General features: G+C 36.3%; 1 protein-coding gene across 3 annotated transcripts in view; it reads left to right on the top strand.

The window, feature by feature from the left end:
• The window catches only part of DCC (DCC netrin 1 receptor), a 555681-nt gene that overhangs the window by 280675 nt on the left and 260663 nt on the right, over nt 1-14343 (top strand). For all 3 annotated transcript variants that reach the window (XM_058676959.1, XM_058676958.1, XM_058676960.1), the window contains exon 7: nt 11689-11845. In XM_058676959.1, coding sequence (XP_058532942.1) covers nt 11689-11845 — 157 coding nt within the window. The remainder of the gene's footprint in view (nt 1-11688; nt 11846-14343) is intronic.

Below are 14343 nucleotides of genomic sequence, written 5' to 3'. Positions count from 1 at the left end.
CTGGTGATATGAAAACGCTAAGCTGAGTCATACTGTTTTGGATTCATGATGCCGTTAGACCCATGGCTCCTGTGTGTGTGGTTTCCAGCGCTTCTGTCTGTGTAGTTTGTTTCTTGGTTCTGCATATCAGGGTACAGTGCTTTATCCTTTCAACCCTCCGAAACGAATCTCTACATGATGGATGATAGATATTACATTTGTCCACAGTAAGAATTTTAAATCTAACAGCTCACCTTGTCCTTTCTTCTTTTAATTCTTTACTCAGAATACAATGGTACATTCCAAAGAAATAATGATAACCTTGGATCTTCTTGGAATCTATTCTGTGCTTTCTGAGAAAAATTATCAGTACTTACAGCATTAGAGTTATTTTCAATTATCTCACATTATGTATTTTCACCCTGAGATTTTAGTCAGTTCTTCCATGGATATGAGTTTTGGAGAAGATCCTGTTGTTAAATAATATAGGCATCGTGTAATGTCTGGACTTTGTGGCTATGTTCCTGCTATGTGAGCTTGGATAAGTGGTATCAAAATTTGTCAACATTTTACTGCAAAGTTAATATATATCCACCTCTAAGATGAATGCAGTTTATTATATGAGATGAAGATTACCGTGATTGAACTTCACTCTTTGTTACCTAATATTCTAGATAATTATAGAAAGCATATAGTTAGTGTACTGCAATTTATAAATGAATTCTGCTTTGAATAGCATGGATTGGTTACATAGAATGCATCCAAAATAAAAACCTTACCCTACAGATTCCCAGTTACAGATCTGTATGCATGAGAACAAGACCACAAAGGAGGTTGCTCATGGCCTCTATAATGATATAAATGGGTAGCAGAGACAGTAGAAAATATCTCCTTTAAATTCTCTTCAATTTTTTTAAAAAATTGATATTCTGGTTCTAGTCATCAGAAACTAAATTTCTTTAAAATTCGAATTGTGATTTCTGTTCAGACATAGCTATAGTAGGGAGAGAAATGGAGGCCAGGTTTACTTCTATTATATCTTCTGTATTATTGCAGAGTGGTTATAAAAGTCCAAATCACTTCTTAGGAATTTAGAAATGCTTCAGTATCTATGGCATTGAGCTCTGAACACTATTCAGATATTTTTCTTGTATCAAAATATGTATTTATAAACATGGTAATAACCCTAAGTAGAGTATTTGTCAATGTAGTTTATTCACTTTTTGCTTTAAATAACCAAAGGTGTGAAAAAGATTATTTTCTTCCTATTTGAAGTCTGGCAAATTATCATATTCTTAAAGGTGAAGACTAGATAATTTTGTTTTGTCTTGATATTTGCGATTGTGAATTAATTGTCATAAATTAGTGATTATTCTGGAGAGATAATAATAGTGATATTCAGATATTGAAATGAAACTTATGTATATATTACTAAAAATTTTTGTTTGGTGTAATTGATTTGTAATAGGTTATTCTGTTTTTCTTGTTTTTTTTTAATCAATTTTGTGATATAATTCTATATGCTATGAGATTTCCCTTACCTCTCCCCAAATCCTCCCCCTCAGCTAATTTCTCCCGTATTATTACAATAGTACAGTCCTTCAGAATCAGTCTTAAGTCTGTCATTCTGCTATTTTAAGTGTATCCAGACATTGCAGGTACGGACAATGGCAGAAAGTCCAGCATCCCATTGTCAAGACACACCTATCTTTGCTTTGGAAATAGAGATGCACACTGCACTGTATCTTCACATCTGGGTATGATAGTCTCTATTACACAGCTAGTATACATTCCATTACATGAAAAGCCATAAAACAAAATCAGTATGTGTGTTAAAAAAATTACAACACCATGGAGTTAGATAGCATGCTACTGAGTAACCATTGTGTTGATGAAGAAACGTATCAGGAATATCAAGGTTTTATTATAGCATGAAAAATTATGTCCCAGTTTTTCATTTATGGTTCATTCTCATCTGTGATGTTACATACAAAGATTTTTGTTTCCATGGTTATGTTTTTCAGTATTTTTCTTCATTTATTCTAGCTTTTGTCATGGTCATATAAGTGACTCTTCCAGAGATGTGAGAATGTGGCTCAGTAGAGAAATCACTGCCTGGGATGCCTTAATTCCGTCTTGGAGGGCCTGATTGCGGCCCTGCTTCTTGTTTTACTGTCCAGTTTCCAGTTGTCATAAACTGTAGGAAGGAGCAGGTGATAGTTCAAGTAGTTATATTACCTTAACCCACATGGGAAATTCAAATTGAATTTTAGACTGCTGACTTCAGCCTAACCTAGCCTTGGCTGCCGTTGGCCTTTGGTTAGTTATCCAACAGGTGGAAGATTCTATCCCTCTCACTCTTGTTTTCAAATAATATGAAAATGAGTAACAAATCTTTTCTATTTCAATAGAAAATATACATTCACCTCTCCTTGACTTGTTCCAATCACTATTAAACTTACCTGTACAAGGGCAAGATATGTTTTTTGATTAATACAAAAATGCCAACGTTTTACTAAGATGTTAAAATGATCAAGACAGGTACTGGTGCAATTTGCTATACTCTGTATTTTCAGGATTTGCTTACAACTGATTTTAGAATATTTCATGGCTAAAACTTACATTTTGTGCTTGTGTGGTTTTAAAAAAGTAAATGATTATTTTCATGTTTAATTTTGGAATAAGTTGACAAATTTGAGTCTCATGACGTACTCATTTAAGACAAAGTAACTTTGGCACAAAATTGCTTTATTTTACTCCCATGTTGCATCATGTTGTGCATTGTTCTGTTATTAGAATTAATTAGCTACTTGTGTCCCGCCAAAATTCATACTGAAATGTAATTCCAGTGATATGATTAAAAGGTAGGGAGTTCTTTAAAGTAATAATTCATGAGGACTTTGCCATCAAGAATTGGGTTAAAAACAAAGATTGAAGGGGGCCACCTTGCCCATTCCACCATGCACAGATGCTGCAAAAGAAAATAGTCTGTGAGGGTCGCGTCAGAGAGCGGGTCTGCCGATAACCTGATGCGGAAGTTCTCAGTGTGTAGAATGTGAGAAATAAACGTGTGTTGTTTTTATTAAAAAAAAATCCATCTTAGGCGTTTGCCTATGTTAGCCTGTGTGGAGCAAGGCACAGCTGTTACTATTTAAGCTAGAGAGTGGATCTTTCAAAAGCAGAAAAGGAAAGAAAGAAAAAAAAAGACAAAGGCAGAGATAGGAAATACTGCTATTTCTGTTCATGACTAAGCACTGGAAGCTGAGACATACTATTTCCATGCATGAATAAACCTTCTTAGTGATTTCAGGATTAAGTAACCTTTCCCCAGATGCTATTTGCTCACATATTAACTGTTCTAGGGTGAGCTCCATCCTTCAAGATCCTGTTGAAGAGCACCTTGGGATGTGTTTGCATACCAAAGGCCACAACTCTTAACCAAGGGGCTCTGGGGATTAATTTTCAGTATGAGTTTTGACAGAACAAAAACATTGAAGTAATAGTAAACCGTATTTCCTAGTCCGAATTCCAGGATTCTTTTCATGCTCCTTGCAAAAGAAGACTTATTGATTCTCAGTATCTTGTTACATAATTCTTGCTAGCTATAACTGCAACAAGGAGTTAAGCTTAAAATACATTTATCTGGTCTATGAATAGCTATAGCCTCTATTTCATAGTTTTATATATTCTGTATTATATTTTGAATTACTTGGTTAATTTACCAATGGCAAATCGAAAGTCTTTAGTAAATAACACACTTTAAAAATTTCTGAATTTTTGAAAATGAGACTTTTGAAAAGCCTTTTCTGTGAAAATTTTCTATTTAAAAGGGGTATAGTTACATTTGCACAACCATGATTCATGATTAGCAATGTGTTTCTATTTAATCAGTCACCTCTGGCAGCTCTTTTGTTCACCCACTTCATGGATATTTAAGCTTCAGTGCTTGGTTCAGGCCGGTAATCCTGTTTTACGTTTTACAGCCTTATTACTATTTTCCTCACTGAAGTATTTATAAATAAGCTGTAAAATGAGCTTGCATGAGTAATAGAAGCTTTGATTGTACAACTGTGTACTCCCAACTCCACTACTCAGCTAGGGGACCAGAGCAGAGAACGAGCCTCCACGTTTGTCCCTCCCTTCCTCAACATGCAACATGTACTATCTAGCTTCTGTTGTTCTGTAGCCATTGCACTGCCGTAAAGCTCTATGTTTCTAAACTTAATTGGAGTAAGTAAGACTTTTTTTGTTGTTTTATGTTCTCCTTCTGTCTCTTTAATTTGCTTCAGTGGCTGTAAAATGGAGGATGGATAGCAATGACATGGAAGCCAGGGTGCTGCATGCGGATGCTCACTAGCCCCTCCACCCTCTTGGCCAAATCATTTGTTGGTGGTGCCTTCTCTCACACCCAGCGCCGTTTCTTCCAACTGAAACATAGGGTATAGGGAGCCTGTTCTTCTTGAACTCTGAGTTTCAGCGCGATCTCACAAAGTTGAAACTACCCCATCACTTGATCACTTTTCACAGCTACCTTTATATCACACCCTATGTGAATTATTTTACAATATAGTTTTAGTTACACGTGCAAATTTGGAAATTTGCCAATAGTAGAATTGACTAAGCATGAAGTGTAAGAGCCTGTTTTATTGAGTTACTTGGCAATATAAAACAATGAAAGCAGTTCTTAAAAGTGCTTGCGTCACTCAAAACGATTATTTTACACCCTTGATTTTCCCTAAGCTTTATTTTTTCTAAAGTCCATTTACTTAAATTGAGTTTCTCATTGGGAAGTTATTTAAATAAATTGAAGAAGGAAAGAGACAATGAAGAAAGGAAGAAAAACTAGACTCCCTAACACTGAATACACTCTTCATTTTAAATTCCACGACTTGTCAACTGCTTGATTTCAGCAGTATCTCATTACTGTAAGAAATTGCATGGAAAAACACGGCTTCATGAAGCCTGTTGCACTGGTCTAAATCAGCAGTGTGTATGGTCCTCAGATGTTCTTGATGGACAAAGAGCAGGACTGCATGGCAGCCTGGGACAAAGCACCATATGGCGGGGATGAGGTGAAGGATGATAAATGCAACTGAGGGATGGGAAGGGAGATGTCCCAGTTTGTCACTCTGTATCCCAAGAGGAAGCCCAGTGACAGGGGAATGATTGAAATGGCACGTTTGCGGTCTCTGGGCATGGAGAAGGGGTAAACACTGACAAAGAATTCAATGACAGTGTCTCAAGGGAAGGGATGGAACAAAGGCAACTGGGTATCCTGTTGAAGCACAGCTTTTGTGCAGTTGGGGGAAGATGCCGGGAAGAGACATTGATGAGAAGGGCGATTAAAGGTGGCTTCACAAAGCCTTGGAACAGTGACAGCTGAAGAGAGCACAATGATTAGTCAAAAAATAATATTGAGAAATTAAAAAAAGAAACCTGAAGCAGAGGAAACTCTTGTAGGTTCACATGTGAGATGGATTTTTTTAAAGGACATGAAATTGTGGACTATAATATATTTATCTGTCTATTATATATATAGACCTATATCTATATAGATATATATATCCATATCCATATCCATATCCCCAGGTTGCATGGTACTTCCCAGTGACTTTCTATTAGGGATCCTGGATCTTCAGTAAGGCAAGATATTCACCTGGAAAAACCAATATATATGTATTTTCTAAATCTCTCTGAATCTAAAGATAGAGGAAAAATGACAGTAACTTCTTATTAGATATATATGCTAAGGACCACCAATGATATAGACTTTTCCTCGCATAGTCACTTGCCAGCTCTGCGCGTTACATATTATGGATTATCTTTTAAATATGAAAACCAAGGTTCAGAGAAGCGAGATACGTTGGTAAGTTACATGCTCACCATGTGTCATAGCAGGATTCCAGCATTTCTACCATCTGAATACTTCTGAAATCAACTTCACCCACCTATGGTATCACAGTTCTCTCCCAAGCTTCCTATAACCTTGCTCCATTGCAAATAAACTCTGTAACACTTTCCTAAACAAGTAGCATGGAAATAAGGAAGTTGCTCTAAGTGTAATACATGCGGAAGATTTGCATTCTACAAATCGACGTATCTAAGCATAAAAAACCCTTTAGTGACTCAGGTTGGTGGACTAGCTTACCAGATAATTTCTTCCCACTTTTTATCTGAAAAGACCTCAAACTCTGAGAGTGATAGATTTGCTGAAGTAAAGATGCTGCTCAGAATTCGTTTCTCAGCTTATCTTTGGATGGCTGTAAGAAATCCTCCTTAGCATACCACTATCACCTGGCAATGTCCTTTGATGTGTGGCCCTGGGAAGAGAATGCTACTTCTGATAACAGACCCCTAGGTTCTCTGCTGGAAACATAAGGAGTCCAAACCAAATTCACAGGCTGCTTGTTTGATTCTTAATGCAAGCATTCATTCCCTTAGGAACTGTTCATATATAAGCATACCTTCTACCTTGTTTAGTACATAGTTGAATTTCAGAGCAGGCTGCTATGTATTTCCCTTTCTCTGTTTGGCTCAAAATGAAAGATTTTCACTTTAAACATAAATGCTCTTGATCTCATGAGGGTTGTTGTTGTTGTTGTATTTGACGCACTTTGTAATTTAATAGCAGATTAATGGTGATTAACATAACTAGCTTGTGATAGTAACTCAGTCCTTTCCTAGTATATCTATTCAAATACCCTCTATACATTTCTGAAAGGGAAATATCTAGCTATTGACAGCTTAATTCCACATTTTTTTCAGGAATCTTCATTTATTTAATTCTGCATGAATTTATTGAATGCTTACAATGTGAATGGTATATACTGTGATCTGGAGATAGAAGTCATGCACTCTTTAGAGACTTTGCTCATACTTTAACAAAGTATAAAACCAAAGTGTCTTGGCCAATGAATATCAAATGGATTAATGAATGGGTTTTATTGATTCATTTCACCAAAGTTCTGACAACGAATGATCCCATTCCATAACACAATTACTATATGAATTCATCAATAGTATAAAATAAGTAGGTGGTAAGGAAAGAACAGAAATGGTTAGTGAGAAAGTGTGTTCTCATATCTAAACAACTAGCCTACTAGAAACTTAAAATGAGATTAATTTGCAAGCAAAAGTGTTTCACATTTTTATTTGTCTTATATGGGCATGCATGTGTTCTCAGATTAATTCAGTTTTCTAAAGGCAAAAATCAATAACAGTAGAAAATTTAACATTTAATGGATATTGCCTATTCATTTTTGTATAATAGCCCGGTCAGTTATTTTGTATAAGTATTTATTTTAATGAAAATTATAGGGCCCGGCGACGTGGCCTAGCGGCTAAAGTCCTCACCTTGAACGCACCGGGATCCCATATGGGCGTCAGTTCTAATCCCAGCAGCTCCACTTCCCATCCAGCTCCCTGCTTGTGGCCTGGGAAAGCAGTTGAGGACGGCCCAAAGCTTTGGGACCCTGCACCCGCGTGGGAGACCAGGAAGAGGTTCCTGGTTCCTGACATCGGATTGGCACAGCATCGGCCCGTTGCGGCTCACTTGGGGGGTGAATCATCGGACGGAGGATCTTCCTCTCTGTCTCTCCTACTCTGTGTATATCTGGCTGTAATAAAATTAATAAATCTTTAAAAAAATTATGGAGTATATTTTATTTCCTCCTAATTTCAACTGTGTAATGTTTCCAAGTTGCTATCTTTTGGAGATTCCGCATTTCAATATTGTTATGTTCATAACATGTCATATCAAAGCCCATGATTCTTTGAATTTTAAAAGTGATATAAGATTGCAGAAACTTTTTTTTATTTATTTTAGCTAATTAGACATACTTCAAAGAGAATATTTTGAATTTTCTACTGAAAGTTTAAGTTTTACATCATTGCTTCATGTAGAGAAAAAAACACTTTATTTTGGTGTCAGGAGAACCACAACAGTGAAAGGAAAGCAAAAGGAAAACAGATGCTTTCCATGGGACTATTGAATCTACTTCCATTGAAAAAATCTCTTCCTGTCAGAAGGGACATGAAGCGAATAGAGTAGCTACTTGGCTTGTAGCCACATTCATAGTATTTTCCTTGGAGACACATGGAATTTGACCAAAAAATGCGTCTGTTGCCTTGAGGTTTAATGCGAATTGAGTGTTTCTGTTTTTATGAATACATTTTCTTTCATATTCCTTGTAGAGAATGAAGATGGCATCCTATTCATAAGCTTAAGGTAAAACCAATGTCCATAATGACCATATAATAAAAACATGCAAGAAAAAAGGTCTTAGTAGAAGCATTGTGACTTTATGGAAAAATGTAACCCAATAACACAATTATTATCAAGGCTATAGCGTTGGTCATAACCAAAATGATATTTTAAAAATTTAAAACTATAATTTGAATTTTCCATTATTTAAGAAATAATATTTTCCCGAATTTTTCTATGACAAAAATATTTAAAACATTCTTAAATAAAAGGACCATGTTGATATATGTGTCAACTTTGCCTCCTCTTCTCCATGCCAACAGATAAAGAAGCTGTAACCATGGCAACGGTAATGGACCAGAGAGATTAGGGCCAGAGAGGAGATTAGGCTTCCCAGGGCAAAGAAAGGAAGTGCTGATTGGTTTTTTATTGAGACCTTATTTGAAGACGAGTTGTTTTTTTTTTTTTTTTAAGAGAGAAAGCATGAAGGATTTATAGGAACAAAATTAATTCCCCCCTAAAATGTAAGAAGCTGTGCTTTGTTTCAAATATATCCCTCCCTTTTCCTATAACAACTATTTAAATAGAGCTAAGGAGTCCAGGATTAATTCTGTTCTGAATTTGCCCTCCCAGAAGCCTAGAGACGGGGCGTCTGTTCCAGGGCAAAGCATGGTGCCCTCTTTCTTGGCAATCTCTGGAAAAGTGCAGATTTTCATTCATTTCAGTGATGATGAATGAATAAGGACCTCTTGGAGAAAAGGGGTTTGAAAACATTAGTCCTTCTCAAACTTATTTGCTAACTTCTTGAGAATTCTGAACAAGGATTCTCAAAGTTGTCATTAATCATGGTAGAAAAAAATCTAAAATATCTCACTTTTCACTTTCATTAAACCGATGAGTGGTAAATTGATTACAACCTGAGCATGTGTGATGTCTATGATTTCAGATAAATAGTGTGAATTAAGGAAGGGTTTGTTATTTTTTAAATAGCAAATTTGTGGAAATGAGAATGTTTTGCCCAAAGTTATGAGTATGTTTACATTGATAAAAAATCAGTTTTTGCAAATTGATTCCTAAAAATCGGTTCCTTAGGCAGAAGTTCCCTAAGAGTGTTTGAGAGTTCCACACACTGACCAATAGAGGCAAAAACCCTCTTTAAATTTTTGTCATTGTGACACAAATTTTTTAAGACTTATTTATTTGTTTGTGTATTTATTTACTTATTTATTTCTGAGAAGGCAGATTGGCAGAGAGAAGGAGACAGAGACTAAGATCTCATCCATGCTGGTTCACTCCCCACGTGTCTGCAACGGCTGGGGCTGAGCTGAGCCATAGCCAAGTCGGGACACAAACCAGTGCCTCTATGGGATGGTGACACTTGAGGTGGAGGATTAGCCAGTTGAGTCATTGCATGGGCCCTGACAGATGTTTATTTAATTTTTAAAAAACATTTCTTTTAGGGGCCATCATGATGAATCTTATTTTCAATGAGGTACTCACTCTTTTAATGGTTTCATACATTCAGCTCATGGTTATAGAAGTGTGACTGGATAAACATGCTAATCTCCTTCCTTCCCTTAGGGATGGATGAGTGACAGTGAGGCTTGTCCTAAGATCTCCAGTGGGGTTACCCATGGTTTTCCCACAGTGATAACCAAGTAGGTAATTCATTACTTCATAGGACTTTATAAAGTAACTCACTACTGTCTATGTCCTCCAAGGGGAATGTAGAGTCCAGGATAGGGGCTGCAGGTCAGGTTACTGGAATGGAAGGGGCAAAAACAGCGATCGTCAGTGTTGCAGGGGAAGTCAGAGAGGAAGAGAGAAACACGAGGTTCTGGGTTACACTGATTTGATGTATGCACATTGGGGGGAAGAGTAGAATTTTACCAGGACATCTGTGAGAGCAACACTGCCTATCCAGATACCAATCTTTCCTCCTTGCCACATGATTTTGCTGTAAAGATGGACTAACTTGCTGCCAGTCTTCCGTATTTCACTGTTCTTCCTGTGAATAATAATTGATGAATTTGTTAAAACTGCAGAGATACTCTGCAAGCACAGTACAATTATGTATCTTAATGTCTTGTAGATGTTTTTCCTGTCACCTCCTTTACCAACAGGGAATCTGTAAGAAATTGTACATTTTGTTAGCTCCTGGCAAATTTTAGTTTGCTGCTTTTAATTTTCTATTATCTTAAAATAACACATACACACACTGCTTCCAATTGTGTAAAAAAACAGTGTCAACAGGCTGAGTAATGTTAAATCTTATATATAAGGGATTTATAAACAGCTTGAGGTTCAGACTGTGTTAGAAAATGTTGCAGGCTTTTGTCGGATTAAGTTTTAAATTACAGTTTTGCAAATGTTTACATAAAATTATTTGAACGTCTTTTCTACTGAAAAACATTGTAAGTATTAATATTTTAAATAATCAGCTAAGTTAAATTCTCATTTTAGGAAGAATGGCATTATATATATTTCCACTTTGTCAGAAATTAGATATCCTCAACATTTATTAAAACTATTTCATCATGTTTTTTCTAAATTACGAGGGACCTCAAAAAGACTATGTAAATCTCATTGAAATCACAACATTCTTAGCTCTTTTTTTAATGCTTGAGAAAGTTGATAGAGTATATTTTTAGAATTTTATTATGTCTTTCAATTTTTCATAATTGGCATATGAATGTCCCCTTCAAGCCCCCAAGCCCCCAAATGTTGTTCCCCATATTATTACAGTAGTATAGTCCTTCGACAGAAGTCACAGTCCAACCTTCTGTTGTTTAAATGTATCCTGACGTTGTAGGTGTAGAGAGTGGAAGAAGGTCCAGCATCAGTTTCTTTGGAGTCCTTCTTTTATTCTGGACTTTTATAAAATATTCACTGTAAACTATGGCTTACGTTTCATATGTCTTAAGTTCATGTTATGTATTATTTTTTACTTCAAATACAGATACATTTGCTTTTGCATTTACTCACATATTCAACTCTTGCCTCATTCCAAAAGCACGAAGGGAAATATATAATTAATTATTTAAATAATTTTGTTGTGCTTCCATATCACTAATAACATGTCTTGTCCAAGACATTGTTATCACACTTAAAGTCATGGTGTATACAATCTCTTTGCAAATCTAAATCATATTATCTAAGCTTATAAAACAAGCTATTTTTAGAACTCATCTGGTTTTTAATACTAGAAATTATCCAAATGTATTTCCCTCATTCTTGACTAAATGCACTTTTTGTAAAAATTGCCATGGATTCCCTGTCTAACAGAAACTGGGTAAATATGAGGTGGAACTATGTATGGTGTCAACTAGGTTCTGTTAAAACTCACAAAGTTTTGAGTACTTGTGACTCCATTTATTGTATGCCTTTTCTCATTTTCCGTGTTTTTCTTCCTTCAGGGCCTGTGTGATCCTGTCATGGCTATGGTAGTAAGTCCAGCTCTGCTGTGGCACTCACGCCTCTGACCATCTCTTTTCCTTTCTCCCCAGCTATCCCTAGCTCCAGTATCCTCCCTTCTGCTCCCAGAGATGTGGTCCCTGTGTTGGTTTCCAGTCGATTCGTTCGTCTTAGCTGGCGCCCACCTGCAGAAGCAAAAGGGAACCTCCAAACCTTCACAGTCTTTTTTTCCAGAGAAGGTGATAACAGGTATGTACAGTCAATAAAACACAACTTTATCCACCATCCCTCTAAATCCCACTGTGGGCTTAGATCTTGGAGCCAAGCATACTTGTACTCTGTGTCGTTCATTCAGTAGTGGTTGGGGATGTGTGGTTTTTAAAAGAACTTGTCATACACTCAAAATCTTTCAATGACCTCTTCAAAAAAGCCAGTAACAAAATATGATACCATTTGTTTTTTCCTTCCTCAGATTTTAAAATGTTAAACAAGAGGCAGCAGTAAATGCTACATTAGTAGATCTGGGTATAGAAGCATCACTGTGGCCTGTTTGTAATCTCATTTCTGCCCTTAACATCTTGTGATCTCCAGAAAATTACAAGACCTTCTTGAGCCACAGTCGGTACTTTTGTTGACTTTGTTTTTATCTGACAAGAAAAGTTATTGAAAAAAGAGTAACAGAGAGAGGTCTTTCATCCACTAGTTCATGCCCCTTTAGTTGCAATGGCCAGGGGTTGGCTGGATCAAGGCTAGGATCTTCATCTAGGTCTTCCAGATGGGTGCAGGGGTGCAAGGACTTGGGCCTTCCATTGCTGCTTTCCCAAGCCATCAGTAGGAAACTGAATAAGAAGTGGAGCAGCAAGGATGAAAGATATTCTCCAAATGGGATGCTGGTATTGCACGACAGGGCTTTACCCATTATGCCATATACTGACTCCATAACCTTTACTCTTGAACAAATAAGAAGCAACAGTACTAACGTCGCAAGTCCTGCATTTAAATTGAAACTCTGGGATTAAATTGTACTGCATGTAGAAAGGTCACAGAATGTCAAGAATTTATCCCAAGCTGTTTTGTGAATATTTCAATTAACTGTTACTCAGAGACTATTATTGACTAGGCAAAAGTGAGCTGCATTTATCTGTTTTCAAACTGCTGTTTTGAGTTTTTTCCCTAGACATTTTTACTCACATACTTTTCCATCATATTGAAACTGTGAGATTTAATTGAAGTCTAAGGATAGGTATAGGGTAAGTTCTGTTTGAGGGGAAGAAGAGAGTTTGTTTTAATCACTTGTTCACTCACATGTATGAGGTCTTTAAACACGTAGATCTTGTAGGAAACCCTCTATTTAAGAGACAAGAGAGGGGGATTTCAAATATTTCTGGAAAATGTATGTAAAAGTTGATTTTCATGCTAAAATGTTTGAAATCCCTGCATAGTTTTTTTCGTAATAGATTTCCCTTGAATGTTTGAAAATACCTTGTGTGGGTTGGGCTTGCAGAATGGTGGCCAGTACAGAGTGCTGCTGTAATAGAATGAAAAGGTGCTACATTGCACCACTTTCCATGCTGGGTCTCCAGATTCTTTTCTCTCTAGTTGGAAGAAATACCTAAAGTACATCCTTTAAAAATGTTTTTAGAATAGAATGAAAGAAATAGGCATACACACACAGCTTTAGGCTCAACAAGATCATTCGCTGTCAGAAAGATGAACTTTTTTTTCTTATCTCTGAAATTATGTAACCTTATGGTGCTTCATAAGTTACTTAGATATCAACGAGTGAAGTTTTGAATACTAGAAATAGTCATTCTTTCCCCATAATCTTCACACATTTGCACGAATATCTTGGAGATACCTTAAATTTAATGTGCATCAAACAATATTTTTTGTATCATCTTTAACTATCATTTCCTTGGTTTCTGTTACAATTTTCCACTGAGTTGACCAGGCGAAAAGTCCAAATCCTATTTTACACCTTCCCCGTTTGTAGTACTACCATAAATCACCAAGCCTTGTCAGGGCTACTCCAGCCATAGCTCAGCTGTGCCCTTTTTATTCTGTTCCTTTCATCATCATTTACCTGATCTCTGGCAATGTATTCTCATCATTTTAGCCGCCCTCCGCATTGCCTGCACTTATCTTTTTGAAATACAGTTTGGGTCACTCAGTCTGTTGCTAAAAATATGAATGTCCTTATGTTAAATACAATAAATTTATACATATAGGCTTACACATAATACCTTTCAAGATCCTTTGAATGAAGAAGGATCCCCAAACTATATACAAGTCAAAGTATAGTTCCTGTAACTTACAATTTAAAAATATACATGCCAGTGAAATCTAATTGGCTGTATTGTAAATGGTCCTACTGTTCAGTTGATTGCAACTTTCTGGGTGCAATCATGTATAAAACAGGAACAATACCTGTTTGCTAGAATGTAAAAAAAAAAAAAAAGAGAGAAGATTAATTTCCCAGATACAATGAGAGCTAAGAGGATCCAGTTTAACTACTGGAGCACTCAGTGTTGATAAGCAAAATGGAAGGTCTTTGGCCAGTTTGATTTCAGAAATGATGAATGTTCCAAGCTGAAATTAAGACTTGAAAGGTGGTAGTGCTGGTGTTGGTGATGATGATAAGAAGAAGAAAAAGAAGTTGCTACTTTTGACTACATATTTATTCTCTTAACTGTTCATACTTTCGTCCTTATTATGCCACTTATTTTGCTTCTTCAAAAGGAGTATTT

The sequence above is a fragment of the Ochotona princeps genome, chromosome 18 (assembly GCF_030435755.1).
Source record: "Ochotona princeps isolate mOchPri1 chromosome 18, mOchPri1.hap1, whole genome shotgun sequence".
Classification (NCBI taxonomy): Eukaryota; Metazoa; Chordata; class Mammalia; order Lagomorpha; family Ochotonidae; genus Ochotona; species Ochotona princeps.
The sequence above is the reverse complement of the archived record's forward strand: the minus strand, read 5'-3'. Positions and strand labels throughout refer to the sequence as shown.